At 41.3% G+C, this 16,172-nt stretch overlaps 1 protein-coding gene across 2 annotated transcripts in view; it reads right to left on the reverse strand.

Annotated features, from left to right (window-relative positions):
* Positions 1 to 302: 302 nt before the first annotated feature.
* The window catches only part of dag1 (dystroglycan 1), a 33,975-nt gene continuing 18,105 nt past the window's right edge, over positions 303 to 16,172 (reverse strand). For both annotated transcript variants that reach the window (XM_056260576.1, XM_056260575.1), the window contains exons 2-3: positions 8,960 to 9,490; positions 303 to 2,676 (exon numbers count right to left, since the gene is read on the reverse strand). In XM_056260576.1, the coding sequence (XP_056116551.1) occupies positions 391 to 2,676; positions 8,960 to 9,289 (2,616 nt within the window). In that variant the 5' untranslated portion in view covers positions 9,290 to 9,490 and the 3' untranslated portion in view covers positions 303 to 390. The remainder of the gene's footprint in view (positions 2,677 to 8,959; positions 9,491 to 16,172) is intronic.

Consider the following 16,172-nt stretch of genomic DNA (forward strand, 5'->3'; position numbering starts at 1 on the left):
GCTGTTAGGCAAGAAGTTTGATTCTGAGTCAAAAAAAAGGAAAAACAAAAAACAAAATAAAAGAAATAAACAAAACCAATAATTAGTCAAAAAAAGCCCATCTAGACACAAAAGCGCCAGGACTGGAGGGTACATCCCCAACAGTTTAGCAATAACCAGAGTAGTCAGAGGCTGAGGTTGTTCTTGCTGTCCTTTGCAGACTATCCACTCACCCCACCCTCCCACTTCTCCTTAAGAGTCCTGTTTAACAAAAACCATCCCATCACATTCAAACCCAAACCCCCTGATTTGCAGCGCCCCCCTTCTAAAAATCCCATAATGCAAAGAGACAACACTGGTGTGGAACTACAAAAGTTCCCCATCCTCCTGCTCCAGAGGTTTCAGCAAACATTAGGGTGGCACGTAAGGGGGTGGAGATCTGTATGGGGTCATGTTCTTAGGACGGGATCCTTTCCCCTCCATTGGGACAGTGAAGGGTGGTGGTGGCTGGTAGGGAGGGGCATTAGGATCCTCATCGTGTAGAGGTGTGTACTCTCCCAAAAGGTCCTGGTTCAGAGGTGTTGTCTCTGGACTAGCCATGTTGGGATACTCTGGTGGAGGAAGCGGAGGCTTTTCCTCTTGAAGGATAAGGGGCATGCTGGAAGAGGGGGGTGGCTTAGAGTCATCGAGCTCATCCGCAAAAATAATGGGCACTCCTTTCTTGATGAAAGTTGCTTGGTCTTCTATAGTCAGCTTGCCCTTGCGCTTCTTGCGATAGCAAATCATGGCAATGATTCCGGCAATCAGCAAAATGGCTGCAACCACCACTGCCGGTATGACGGTGTGAAGATAAACATCATCAGTGCTCTGTCTTCCCGCGCCCACAGCAGGAGTAACAGGAGATGGAGTCGGATCGGGGATCTCACCTAACGGTACAAACATGTAGTTACGGCAGCTTCCTGTGCCCCTGACAGTGATATTTAATGCCTTGAAGTCGGGTTCCATGAGTTTGGTGAATTGTATAGAGGGTTTACCCTCATTATCAGAGATCTTTCTGCTCAAAAGCTGTATTTGCTCTTTTGGGCAGGGGTTTTGCTGAAGGCTGTTGTTGGTCCATTCCACTATGATGGAGCCCTTGATGATGTTCTTCAGTGTAACAGTGCTGCTGTTTCGATCACCGAAAGACTGGGCCAGTTTCTTGACAAGAAGGATCTTTTTGTGAATGTCATTGGTGACTGTACGTGCATCCCCCTCAAACACAGCAGTAAACAACACCGGTGACTTAACACTGGCTCCCCATCGATTTACACGGACCTCAAAGGCATCGATTGCATAAAGACCTCCTTTGTCAGTTGCTTGCATGAAATACTCATGTTTTCCTTCGTGCTCCTGGTCTGGTAATCCATACAGCAACTGGCTTGTGCTATTGAACTGTATCCAGGAATCATCCCCAACTACATCATTGCCCTTGCGCAAAGTGAGCCTCAACTTATCTGTAGTTCCATCCTCTTTGTCGAAAAATGTATCAGATGGAACCTTCACCTCAAAGTAGGTGCCAACGTAGGCATTCACCTGATCGATTGGGTTACGCAGCTGGGGTTTTATATTGCCATCAAGTACAATAACCGCGGGAGTGGTGCGTCTTGGTGGCTTGGTTGTGGTGGATTTGGGTTCTCTTGGTATTGGTGTTGTCTTGGGTTTCTTTCCAGGTCTTTTTGTCGGTTTTGTCCTGGTGGTGGGTGTTGCTGGGGTCACAGAGGTTCCAACATATACAGGCCTGGTCATGGTGGGCTGGATGCCAATAGTGCTGGTGGTTTCCATTACACGTGTTGGTTGAGGGGGGCCTAAGGTTGGAGTGTAGGCAATAGGATCTTTGTTGTGAATGGTAGGTTTCACAGGAAGTGGCATAGGACCACGAACAGGTGGGGCAGAACTTTCTGAGGTAGGAGCAATAGAAGGAGAGGTTGGTGTGGGAACAATACGAACGGGGGGCTCAGGGTAAGCTGTTGGGGGGAGTAATGAGGGAATGGGAGTGGGGGTGTTGTTGAGCTGCCTTCGCACCCTTTTGGGTACATGGGGCTTTTTGTTAGCGATATGCCATCCAACAACTGGATACCCCAACTGTGCGGACATGGTCCCCTCTTTTGCTGGAACCTGAACACTACTAATATCAGGAATGCTGCTTTGATCCAGACTGCAGCCAAGTTTCCAGGACAAAAGGGCTCCGTTTTCAACCACCTTCTTGGCATTTCCTGGTCCTGCCATGAAAGCAGACATGTCAAACAAACGGTTGTTGACCACTGGCAAAATCTTCATGTGCTGAAGCCCCATGCCAGAGAACTTTTTCATGTTGGCAAGTAGCTCTACCCTCTGCTTTGAGCTCATCTTTGTGAGGTCAGCATCCAGAATGACGGTAAGCACAGTAACGGGCTCCTCATTGCCACAGATGAAAGGTTGGACATCATTGCTGGCTGATTGCTGGATTGCAAGCTGAAAAGGGTCTGTATCAGCATGCTCCTCTGGGTGCACCTCAATGGAGAACACATCTGGGCTCTGGGAGACTTGGCTTTCATTGGAAACAGAAACAGATATGTAGTGAACGCCCTTGTCTGTCTCTAGAGGAAGGCCTTGAAGTGTGCCACTCTCTGCATCCCAATGCAACCATGCTGGGAGCACATCCTTGCTTGCTTCTGTGATCTGTAAAATGGGAGGAGAAATAACGATTACTGCAACTGAATGACTCGCATCTGAAATTTAACAAGACAAATGAGCTTACAGTGATGCCAGACATGCACTGCCAAGTAAAACACGTAAAAACTGAAAGTAAATTTCACTTTATAATGTGACTAATCACATGAATCGAAGTCGTCTTTCTCAAATGATACATCATTTTTAGTTTTTGTATTATGTCTTTCCTGGTTGTGAGCATGAATTCAGTATCTTCAAATTCAGTAACACAGGAGGAGTGAAGACTATAATGAATGAGTGCTCTCAGAGTGGCATAGAGCTCCCTGCGGCATGAGATTCTCCATCAGCTGGAGAGCCATTCAATGAGCGCTCAGTCAAAAATAACCAATAATGAATCAATGGCATTGCGATGATCCGTTAACATAAGTCTCTTTGCAAATTCAAAAATACATCCTTTCTTTCCAGTTCCTTAATTCGATTGGTAATAAATCCTGGTTCATACATTATGTAGAGCCAGTGCCCATGAGTTGGGTCATTAAAACTCAAACCAGTACATAACAGTCACTAAGGGAGCAGTGGCATCAGCAGCTGGGCTTTTTATTTCAATTGACAGGCTTCAAAAGTTTAGACACAAAAATCCAACAGCACCACGCCCCTCTCTGCCTTTCGCAATCCTGCTTTTGAATATTCCCATCTACCAGTCAGAGCATGTGTGCGAGTTTGACTGTGGACCTATTTGATCGCTTAGAGACATTAATAATTCAGGTGAGAGTCTAATTATAGGCTGATCTATAGTCTTGTTGATTGATAGTGTGCTTGAAACATCAACATTGATGCACTTCAAATGGTACTTGGCTTGCACAGAACAGTTGTATTTTGAGGGTTTAAAGGGTTAGCTCACACAATTACAATTCTGTTATCATTTACACAGTCGCAGCTCTCAAATCCTATTTGCTTCCACATATTTAAATATGGCACCTTAAGAGGGGTCATAAACCATAAAGCGAAATTACAATTTAGTCATCATCATACTAAGCTATTCTATAACTTGCATGGACTACTTTCATGTATTTTCCAGTCTTGATGTCGACCCCCATTCACTTCCATCGTATGGAAAAATGTGGCGTGAACATTCTGCTAAACCTCTCCTTTTGTATTCCATGAAAGTCAAACCGAACTAAAATGACATAAAGGAGTACTATATAATGGCAGTATTTTTATGTTTGGATGAACTATTCCTTTAAAACACAGAAATGGGCCACAGCTATCAATTACAGAATGTGTCAAACTACGATCAATTGTGGAATTATCCTTCAATTAGTGAATTGATTCGGCAATGCCACTGAATCTATATTTACTTTTCACCTCATTATCTGTAAAAACCACAGCAATATCTAATAGGCCTAGATATACAGCACTGACAAAAATACCTTACATATTCAGTTTATAGCCAAATTGATACCATACCTGCATTGAAACATATGGTACAGATGGGATGTCTACTTTCTGTGCCTTTTTAGACCTTGGTTTAGATTAAAACAGAAGGTTAAGGCAAGTCTTTTTCTTCTGAAACTAGAGCATCAGTGGCAGCACACACACACACACAGCCACTGACATTTAGGGAACCACATAGTTTCCATAGTGATGATTCATGCAACCCACACTAAAGACAGTATAACTTCTGCCAACGGCATGTTTCTCTTGACTTAAGTGAAGAAAGCAAGGAAAGGCAGAAACGAGTGCAGAGAGAATGTCAACAACAAGAATATTAGGGAGTTGTTTTTTCTTTCATATTTCAATTGCTGCGGCAAGCCTGTCAGGACGCTTCTGAATGGCACATGTAGAATGGGAAAGAAAATATTCCTACAGATCCCAGGGCCACAAAACCAATAGACCAACAAGGAACCTAAAAATTAAAACTGTATTCCATACAAGGAATGTAAATGTCGACTGTCAATTTTTACATTCTGTTAAACCTGTTCAACAGGAAAAATAAAAGTCAAGAAGGTGTGGAGCGACATGACAGCAATCGATGACAGAATTTTCCTTTTAGATGAACTATCCCTTTAACAACCCGTAGGACCTCAGTGATAGGGTTGAAATATTAAAATCTTTAAAGACCTGATGAGAAGAATAAACTTTTCGCCCCTGAAATGAAGGAATTACAAGGATGAATCGAAACTCCCTTGGTTGTGGGTCGAATAAAGCTGCTCATTGTTAGAGCATGCTTGTGGGGGAGTCTGCAGGAAGAATAGATCCCATTGTTGGGATATGAAGACAGCTGAAAAGATAAGATTCATAGTTCTGAAGGAGTAGGCTCAGGCATGTCTTTGTGATATTAGAGAGAGAAACGGAGACAAAGGAGGCAGTGGGGGAAAGAGCCCTTTAGTTTGGCCAAGCAGATGTTTACATGAAATGACTAACCCATTTTCTTTGGTTAAAAATTCATGCAACTCTACTCATCGTGGTCTCTGAATACTTTTACACATGCTTCTTTAAATAAAGACCCATCACATTTTAAGGAGCGAAGCATTTGCACTCCCAATTTTGAGACAGAATGACGACAGAGTGATCTTTGAAAATAACCCACTCTTACCTAGGGAAAACGGCAGGCCTTTTTCAGCGGACTGTGGAACATGACCCATTTTTCTGCCGAAAATTACAAATGAAATGTGGGGTGTGTTCAGGTCACTTGAGAGAGGGATTTGCAAAATGTGCGACCGAGCTGCCTGTGTAGCAGAAATCAAAACAGGCTTCAAGTTGCCAATAGCAGTCCTTCATCTAGGTAAATGAAAGTTATCAAATTAATGCCGATTCTGTTTGCTGACATTTTTCAGACAGGGAAAGAAAAGGTAACAGAATAAAGGCTCACCAGGAGAGCTGCTGTTTGTTTATAACAAAACTTTAAATTGCTATTCGGTGAGGAGGGAATGTCAGCTTTTGATCCATGCTGCGGAACAAGCATGAACAAAGGAGAAAACAGTAAATGTGCAGAGGGGAGAAAAAATGCGCTGTGAAGATAAAACTCATGAATGGCAAGCAGCATTCTTTAAAGTGGATCGGTATCGAAACACGGTCACATTATGAAATAGGGAAAATTACAGCTCCTTGGGCTGTGTCATTGTGGCAGACAGGTGGAGATTGGGTATATGCAGTAACTCGACATTTGAATTCAACATAAGACCTATTTGATAGGACCTACCGGGACTTCTGCAAAATAAGAACCCTGAATAAAGAGGGATAAATACTAAAAGAGGGGCTTATTTATGGTATAAATCCACAGAGCTCCATTTTCTGAAACAATCACAAGGAGAACAGTCAAGGGCACTTAAATAGTCAACCAGTAACTGCCCTCTAGTGGACATAACAGGAACGGCATGGCAGGTTCCTCTGTTGATTCATTCACACAAGCCGAGGGCTGCATTTTGCTCCCTTTGTTTCCAAACCCACCTAAAATGAGGAATTATAGGTCCTTTTTTCTGAAAAGGAAAGACTTGTCGAGACTGCATAAAGACTGTGAAAGGGCAGTGGTGCGGCAGAGTAATTCTAGACTGCATTGACACTGGCACCGCAAAAGCCGGTTGCTATGCAGACAGTATCATAACAAATAAACGTGAATATGCATCCACAAGACCCAAACGGAGCGATCTTGAGTTACATACATCTCCCAGTCAACATAAAGTGACTCATATTTCCAAAGCCATTTTATTATCAGCTGCAGGAATACAACTTTTCCACTGCCTCACTGCTGAGGCTAATTAGGTTTCAGTGCCAGTCTTTGTGCTGAAAAAGGGAGGGGCTGGGGAGAATACGAAGATTCCTGCCATCACGGACGAGAGTGGAGGAGCAGGAGGAGAGGAATTCAGAGAAATGAAAGGACAAGGGAGAGAGAAGCTCGCCGTTTCCTTCGTTCAAACATGAACGACATCAGCAGCAACTAAAACAGCTGCCTATCGAGATGATTGAGCATTCGTCAATTGGCTTTGGCATTTAAGACTAGAGCGTTGTCCTGTTTTTAACATAAATAAAAAAAAAGCACAAAGGGATGTTTTTAGGATGAGGTTGGCTTTTCTCTCTTTTAAGCATATCCCCTTGGTTCCTTTTGATAAAATGGAGGCTAGAAATTTAAAAGCATGAAGTAGGTCAGTGACTTCAAAAGGATCTTTTGCACAGTAGGTTATTTATGAATATCTGAGGGTCCAAGTATTTCGTGGAAATCATGCTGATGGGTCTGGTGTGAACAGAGAACTTTGGACATGACAGACTTAAGATACTATAGAATTAGCAGCAAAGACCAACTGCAATACTATACACTAATAATGCTATAAAAAAAAAAAAAAAAAAAAGAGCAAATCAAATAAGATGTTAAAATGTAAACAAGAGTCCTGGAAATGCATTATTGGTGTTTGCTCAGGCAAGCACAACTATAACTATTGTCCATGCATATGTCTCTGATAAGCCTAAATGTGAAAGATACTTAAAATCTCATATGATTTTAAGTCAAGGTTTTTAAACCCTGGCCCAGGGACCCCCAGGGGGTCACGAGGGGGGGCTAAAAAATTCAGAGAATGGACAAAAAGAAAATGTATTTTTAGGGCTGTAATTAACATTTTCACTTAAGATATTAATTAAATGTTTAATGTGATGTATATATATTTTTTATATTTATATTTAACAAAAAAAAAAAAACATTGTACAGTGCCAATATTTTTCTATTATATATTGTAATAAACCAATTGTATATACAAAGAAATATATAGATGCTTAATTATAGAAAGTGGGCAAAAAAACTTTTTTTTTTCTTCTGATATACATAGACACAGATCTGTTATACATATATATTGAAGCCCTATTTAGACCATATAAAAAAACATGTCTATTTTATTGATGCACCAATTTTTTCCTAACTGACCGAAATACCAGTGCTATACCTATACATCTTTGTGTAGAACTGATGATCACTTTTAACACAGTCCACTAAATACACTACTTTATTATAGAGAAAAACAACAAATGAATGCAATCATATATTATGACAAAATATTTACCAGCAAAAGTAATTCTAGAAAAAATCTTGGGTGCACAATTTATTTTAAATGCATTTCAAAGCTTTTTAATGGGGCAACAAGATATGATAGATATGACAGATTACCAGTAAATTCCAGTTACTATGCGCATGCTTTATAAAATGGAAAAAAAAGGCAGCAGAGGCAATTCCGTTACAGAGTATTGGATCGGTGCGTCCTTATCTATTTCTGAGCCATTAAGCAACTACCTAGCAAACTCATAGCTAGTCTCTGATAATCTTCAACACACTACCATTGTAGTGGCAAGTTTTGCACGTACCACCACTCCAAGTAGTAAAACACAGCTCTGTAGTTAGAATTAATTTTTTGTCCTGGCTCTCTACCTTTTCTGAGACTTCAAAATTATTTGTAGTTTGCAAAGCTGATTCTAAATGTTCTTAAGGAAGGAAAGGGGAAGTTCATCGTAGGCTATTGGTCTGGACAGGTCTGAATGGCTATGGAAGGGAACAGCTGTAGGCAGCTTTAACTGTTGGGCGTTAGATTCTTTGGCACAGCTGTCAAGACAGATTTTCCGAAAGTGCACAAAGGGGTTTGTGGTTTCAACTTAAAAAATGCGCTTGACAGGGCAGAAATGATCCAGTGAATGTAGGATTACATAGAAGGCCTGGGAGAGCCGCCCAACATTTAGACGGGACAGAGAAACACAATGAACAGATTCAGACAGGGGTCACGCTTTTAACAACAGTTGACATGGACTGGTTGGTTAAAAATGTCTCATCAACTGTTGGGTGGTCAACAAAAGATGCCTGGTCAGGGCTGCATTGTGTTTGTACCATTAGCGCATCGATTGGTTTTCAGAAAGCAAGAAATGCTAGCTGACAGAAGACAGACACCTTGTTGGGGTTTAAATACCTAAAGTGCAATAGTTAAATAAAACTAAAGTGCACCCCATGCTCGCAGTTCCCAGAGAGCTCTAAGCCGTAAAGCATGCAGACCACGTGTTTTCAAGTAGTATTGCATTATTACAGGGACCAACACATTTTATGGTCCATCAGTCATAAGGAAAGCGTAGAATAAGATTTGAGCAGTGCTTGGGGCAAAGTCACGTCTTTTGCACTGACTGAGTACATTGGCTGGGGAGTGTTGATGTGGAGCTATCTGATATGCCAGGGACGATCCGCTGAGCACCAGAGGACAAATTTGTTTGCATACATTTGCAACACATTTTTAAGGATGCCATGCACTTTAAAGGAAGACAATCTCACCTTTACTACATCCCTGGAGTCCTTCGCTTTGATGGGCACCCCCATTTGGAACACCCTGCCCACCACCGCTGAGGAGTCTGGGAAGCCGCTGGGCTGCGACACGGAGACAACCGCTGCTTCTGCCTCACGTAGGTCCGACAAGACCGCCGAGTGCATAGACGCCTCCAGCTGCCTTACATCACCTAGAACTTCCATAGGGTTCTGATCCCAGGAAGCCCGCACTTCCGTTACTGTCAGCACCATTGCGATCAGCAGCACCACAAGAGTCCTGTCCCTCTGCCCCAGCATGGGGCGTCCCCCATCCCGGAACTCTTTCAGTTTATTGCGCATGCCTGCTTTTATTTTCTCTCGCACAAAAGAGGACGTCCAGTTGAGGGGGCAGCATGCACCCCACAGAGTCCGAAAGAACTGATCCTCTTTTCAAAATCTCAATCCTCTCCTTTTGTTCTCGATTACGCCTCTTTCCCCTCCTTTTGTGAAAGTGCCCTCAGTAGTTTTGAAATCCCATAGTTAAGGGGCTGCCTCTAAGACCTGTGTTGAGAAATAGAAAGAGAGGAATTCATTAACAAGCATTTCAATAGCAAAAGACAATACTGACATGTCTGACCAATGCAACTTAAGAGTGATATATCATGTTGGCGTCGCAAACAGCCTGAAATGGCTTACTGGTAAAAGCTAGAGATGCGCAAAACTAAATTTTTGAGGGTTTACTTGACCACCTACATTTCAGGATTAACTGACCCTCAGTTTCGGAAGGGACATAAGACACATTCTTGCGTTTGAAAACAACTAGATGTAGTAGGCTAAAACAAAGTCAGAGGACCTGCAACGCATTACTAAAGCTATGTTTGTTTTAAGTGTTTAACCATTTAAACAATATTTTTTCAACAAATATTTAAAAATTCAATGCACACGACACAAAACAAAAGTGAGTCGGGATGCAAAAAGGTATGTGCGAGATAAAAACGTGTTGACCTTTCTATTCCTTACTATAATGTTGATTGTTAAATGATTAGTCGATTAGTCAATTAGATCCCATTTCAAATACCGATCAAGGTATCTAATAAGTATCATGGCGGTGCCGTAAATCACTTTAGGTTAATGGTATAAGCCAAATATTCGGTCTCTGCCAGTGCTGATGTTTCACACTTCTTGCTTACCCACAAGCACACATACACAGGTGGATCAAGACTAATCTGATTACCATTCACAGCTTTCTCTCCCTTTTCTCCTCTCACACTGTGCTTTTCATTCCCGTTCTGCCTCATTCATCATCGAACATGTCCCTGAAAAAACACCCAGCACTGGAAGAGTAACCTGCTCCATGAGTGTTGACAGAAATGGTCAGAGACAGGGGGTCAGTCCATAGCGACCGACCGGTTTAAACACTTCAGAGGAATGCACACCATCTGAATTGTCTCATGGGGGGGGAGAGCTCTACACTCTAGAGGTTTGTTATTCATGCAGGTCTTTCACTCCGAGAGGAAGGAGAAAAAGCCTGCGGTGAAAAGAGGGATGGGTTTAGTGCAGGGTGGGCTGGAGATTTTTATGCATTTAAAGAGGGAGCAGCTCCATACAATGCAGATGATTTCCCCCGAGAACTGCTCTCGAGTCCTCGTGTCCAACCTATGAACGAGGGAAGCGGATACGAGAGGGGTGGGGCGGTCTCTCACGCTCCCTGTGTTCGGTGGGGGTTCGAGAGGAGCTTCTTCAGAAGACTCCCAAACAACAACACTGTAGGCCCAACTCACTATCTTTTGGAGATTAATTCTGAAAGCCAGCAGGAAAGTTACTCTTATAACAAAGTCCAAATAATCAACAACCATTTTCAAAGTCAGGTTTGTTTTGCAGTCTCAACCAGACGCCGACAAAACACTGTCCTCGAATGTTTAAAAAGACATCAAATGAAAATTAAAGACACATGGTTGACAGAAAAACATGGATACTACTGAGAGCAATAACATTGTGTTGTGGAGATAGAACATAAGGTGTGTTTTCGGGTTACGAGCAAGAATTTCAAGGATGTTTAACAAAACCTTTGATATTTACTCAACAGTGTGTAGGCCAAGGATCATCAATGGCCGACAAACTGCCAAGACGCTCCCTCCATAGATTTTCAGATAAAATTAAGTTCACATCAGATTCATTCAGTTCGATAAGCTATTCATTTCAAGTCACCACAAATATAATCATTGGGATTTAGTGTCTGACTCTAATCTGTGCTTGCTCTCAGGTTCAGAGCCATTTGGAAAAAGTCACTGAAGTCCCTGACTTGTTAGTTTCCAATAGGAACTTTCATTATGCCAGTGGATAATCTATAATGACTGCTGATGTACCTCATTACATAGACCACAGGCTCCATCACACACACACACATAAAAAAAGCCACCAATACTACTGTTTTAAACTTAAGTCAATCTTACTTCACATGAACTGTTGACTAAAGAGAAGAACTCCTGCTGAAAACCCTGCCACCTTTTGACAAGGTTTTTTTTAAGGCTTGTATTAGAAATCTGCAGAATGCCTGAAGTCTTATCGCACATCATTTATCCGTACAGGTATGGCTGGAGGTACAGTCAGTAGCATGACCCTCTTCAGCTTTACGCACTTTTCCACTACAGTCCCACCATTGAGCATTCACAAAGAGCCAGATGAAATTGGCAGGTACATGAAAGAACTTAAACCTCATCTCCGGTTGCGGATAAAGACGCCCTTTCAGCTCTCAGGAATGGCGGGCTGATCTCTAAAAGGTGGAAAAAGGGGCCCATCACAGAATTCCTCCCTTGATCAGCCCGGCACAAGAAGCTGCACTGGTCACAGGAACCCTGCCGCCAGACTCACCGGCAATGGACTCGGACCCTTTCAGCAGTCAAAATGACCTGAGAAGTCTTTGAAATAGGCCATTCTGTTCTAAAGACAAAATGAAAATCACTTCATGCGTTAAAAAAAAAAAAAAAAAAAAAAAAAAAAAAAGAGAATCACGAAGGCCAGTCCCTACTACACGCCAGCAAAACTACAGAGGGCCATTGTGTTGGAGGCCTGAAACAGTCCACTGGACGCTCCGGGAGATTAGGATTTGACAGGGATGTATATAGGTTGGGGGAGAGGGCAAGCAGTAATAGGCTTGCAGACAACAGTTCAGTTGGCAAAGGGGGAAGAGCGCCCTTTGCCCTGGTACCATGGTGACACCCCTTGTCCATCACCCCCAGGGGCCCATGCTATTGGACAAGCTTATAAAAAGGATTGAGTCACGCATTCCAGTTGAAGCAAGACAACAATGTTTACTTGCAGGCAAGGCAGGGCTCCAGACAAAAAAAAAATAATATATATATAATAATAATCAATTAATGAGCCATTGGCTCCTATAAGGGAATTTTTTTATTATTATGAATCATTTATTCATTATTTTTTAAGTGCACAAAAGAATAAACGTGTTTTAATTTTGTCATGTGTTGTCACGTCTGCCCTCCTTTTACAGCATCAGCATTTTCATCCATCTTGTGGATGTCCTGGGAACTAAGATTCACTTAAAGTAGGAACTGAATTGCTTTTCCAACTTGAGAACATAGTCACAAAGATTTGTTCTTCACACAGAATCTGAGCCAGTGTCACTGACCATTATAATGCCAGCTTTACTTGGCCAAAAAGTATAGTTTGGACTCCTAATGCATCCTATAAATGTTGTTGTATGTCTTGCACACCCAAGGCAGCTCTTCAAACACATTCTACATGGTTGAATTTCATTTTTAGCTCCTTGCATTCTTTCTCATGTAGACAACAGGTTAAGTAAAAATATAAGGATTATGTGCATGTTTAGCAAAATTACCCTTTCTATATTTATTTGTCTGACTAATGAGTTTGAGCATTGAATGGCTTTTCTGAGGTAAATTTGACATTACGTAACATGATTGTTCTCAAGCTGTTTTATAAAAGCTCTTTTCCAAGGTCGAAATGCTGCGTGAGCGATCTGTCAAGCCACATTAAAGAGCACCAAAACGACATTTATTACTTGTATTTTGATATAAAATTGACAGAATTTGAAAGCTGAAAGTTTGTTAATTGTTTACTAAAATTAACAAACACATTAAAGGTGACAAATAAATACAAATCTTACTGCGATTATGGATGGCTGAGCTACAAATAATGTGAAGTTCATGGAGTAAAAGAAAACAGCAAAGATTAAAAGATATTGAGAATAAGAATCCATATTATCAATTAAAACCGAGGATTGTTAACGATTAGTTCGTGTCCACACAGCTGACATGTTTATCCATGTTGTGCACAAAATAGCCTAGGCACTGTCTTCCTGCACTTTCTGCATGTTCCTTCACTGACACGTCTCCGTCGTTTCCTCTCTCATGCTGGCACAGCCATCAGCGTCGTTGCTCGATAGAGAAGAGGGCTTTGAAAAAAGGGTATTTTTTGGTTTGACATGCGTTTCTGACGCTGAAAGCTGATCCACGTCCCTGTGCATATTTTGGCGCTCAGAACTCAAAAGTCATCTCATTTTATTACGGCAACACAACAAAAAACGTGATAGGCTACTCATCACAGAACATGCTTGTAAAAAGGCATGCAATTTTTTAACCACAACATGTTAATTTTTATTGCCACCAGTGGCGATCTCAGCAAAAATATCACTAGCAAATTAATATTTTTGATTGCAAATGCGACCGGTTTAGTCACAGTCTGGAACCCTACAAAGGTGCCTTGTTGGATAATTACAACAGCACACTTTTTTACAATCTTTTTATTTATTTATTATAATATGTAATGTCATTTTTAGACAGACCGCCTTGGTTTTGGCAAAAATGTAACTACACAAATACAATACATAGTTGAATTTTTGGATGGACCAGTCCCATACACCTTTTGTTCCCCCAACCCTCAGAACAAGTACATAATTCACTGTAGATACCATAAAAACACATTTACCAATGCTCACAGCTCTCAACTAAAATATAAATGCACCACAAGAGATTTGAAGAATACTATACACATCAGCGACTGAAAACTACACAAAATTAAAGCAATATGACAATTAAAATGCTGCAAGCTGAGACCTGAGAATATGACCACAGGCAAGGTGATCTCAAACAGGAATTTTATTCAAGCTAAATAAACTTTTTTTTTTTTTTTACAAGCAGGGAGTGTTGTTCGTTTGTGCCAAAACGAAATTAAATAGTACAGAATTGTAGGAAGGACCTGAGCAGAACCCTCTTGATTATTTTATTCATTTCTGATTTGAGAAGGAAGTATTCATAAAATATTAAACACACACAGAGACAGAGAGAGACAGAGACAGAGAGACAGAGAGAGAGAGAGAGAGAGAGAGAGAGAGAGAGAGAGAGAGAGAGAGAGAGAGAGAGAGAGAGAGAGAGAGAGAGAGAGAGAGAGAGAGAGAGAGAGAGAGAGAGAGAGAGACGAGAAATTACATTACAAGCCATCGGCAACAGCTCACTTAGGTCAATTCATACTGCATGTCTGTATTTTCCTCACTGGTGTTGGCAAGCCACTTGACACCATGACTTTAAATAGCTACCAAACGAAAGTACTGCCAAAACAGTAAAATCCTGCAATGCTCTCTCTGTCATAGTATTAGTTTGGAGAGTCCCTCAGCAGTACTCGGTAGTCTTTCCCATTATAGTGTGGTATGCACCCTCAGCAGGGTCAGAGGTTAGAACCACACTCCTCATTTGGCGATTGAGTAACGGAGAGCGGGCCTCTCCCTGAAGAGACTGACTGCGGTGATTAATGACTCCGATACAGTGCCATCAATAGGACGCTGTATGTGTGAGCAGTCAGCCTGGCTGTCCGCAGCCCCTGGAAAACCTCCAGGAGCCAATCAGAATGCTTGCTTTTACCTAAGCCCTGGTCAGCTCAAAGCTGACCTTCTCCACTTCGCACTGTACTCCTTCCCCACCCTGCTCTGACATAGCTGAGCCTTCTATTAATGGCAACTGCAGGGCACGAGGAAAAGAAGATCGAGGCTGGCTAAAGAAGTCATTCACGACTGGAAAAGCAAGCCAGCCCTGGCAACAGGATAAAAGTCGCCAATGCAGCCCAGACTCTGGCCAGTTTACATGAGCAAAGACAGTTAATGATATAAATAGAAATCAGTCCCCTCATTTGACTGAAACGATTAAAGTTGCTCATTAGCAGATAATGATATATAAAGCATTTCATATGGATCTACAATTATAAAGAATGATTTCAAAAGGAATTTTGAAGAGTAATTTCACTGATAAATATTTCATATTTTAGAAGGGAGAATAACTAGACAAAAATAAGTAGGGAATGGGATGCACTGATATGAAAATTTTGGCCGATACCGATAATTCTTTATATTTGAAAGCCGATAACTGATATATGGGTTGATAAATCAAAATCGTTATATCATTTTTGAGAGCCTGGTTACAAAAACAAAAGTCTCACCATTAAAACCCATGTCTGAAGCCTATATGACAGACTTGCACACTGCACATGTTGTACTTAACTATATTTTCTTTTTTTGAAACTATTCCAATCATATTTCAAGCAATTTAAAACCATAATGGTGAAACGGTGCACATCTGAAGTGTCCAAGCTGAAGGAAGCAATTCATTATTTATCGGCTTTAATATATCGGGCTAATTTAATACCAACACCGATATGGTGGCCGATACATCGTGCATCCCTAAAATTAGGTTATATTCACTTTTAAATTTAAAATATTTATATTTTATTGCATGATTTGATTAATTTCCACTATTCATTTTTGGGCCTACGGTTGATCCCTTGACAGTAGAAAATGTTTGGAAGGAAAGGAACACTAGCCACGTTTCCACTTCCGGGGTTTCCTCTGGGCCAACGGCCAGGGTTTTCTAGCCCACCGAATACCTTGGTCCAAAGCGGGCCAGCTCGGGCTTGAGGAGTGGTTACGCATTAAAGACTTTTAAAATAATTTACCTCAAAACTCACTTTCATGTTTGAATGCCTTCTGTTTGTGATCCGATGTGGATTCTATAGAAATATTTATACGCAATGCAAAAGACTATGCAGGCTAACCATTACCATAGTAAACATGGTAAATACGAACGCTTTAAGAAATCAGACAAATCATAAAGGCTATCACAATCATGTTTTATTTTATCTGTACGTCTCGTCTCTTGACTATCATAAAATAAAGCAACATTTTTTTCGGGAGCTTCCTCGGTTTCTCAGACTGAAAATA

This window comes from Rhinichthys klamathensis, unplaced genomic scaffold (genome assembly GCF_029890125.1).
Source record: "Rhinichthys klamathensis goyatoka isolate OS25496 unplaced genomic scaffold, OSU_Roscu_1.1 h1tg000009l_1, whole genome shotgun sequence".
Classification (NCBI taxonomy): Eukaryota; Metazoa; Chordata; class Actinopteri; order Cypriniformes; family Leuciscidae; genus Rhinichthys; species Rhinichthys klamathensis.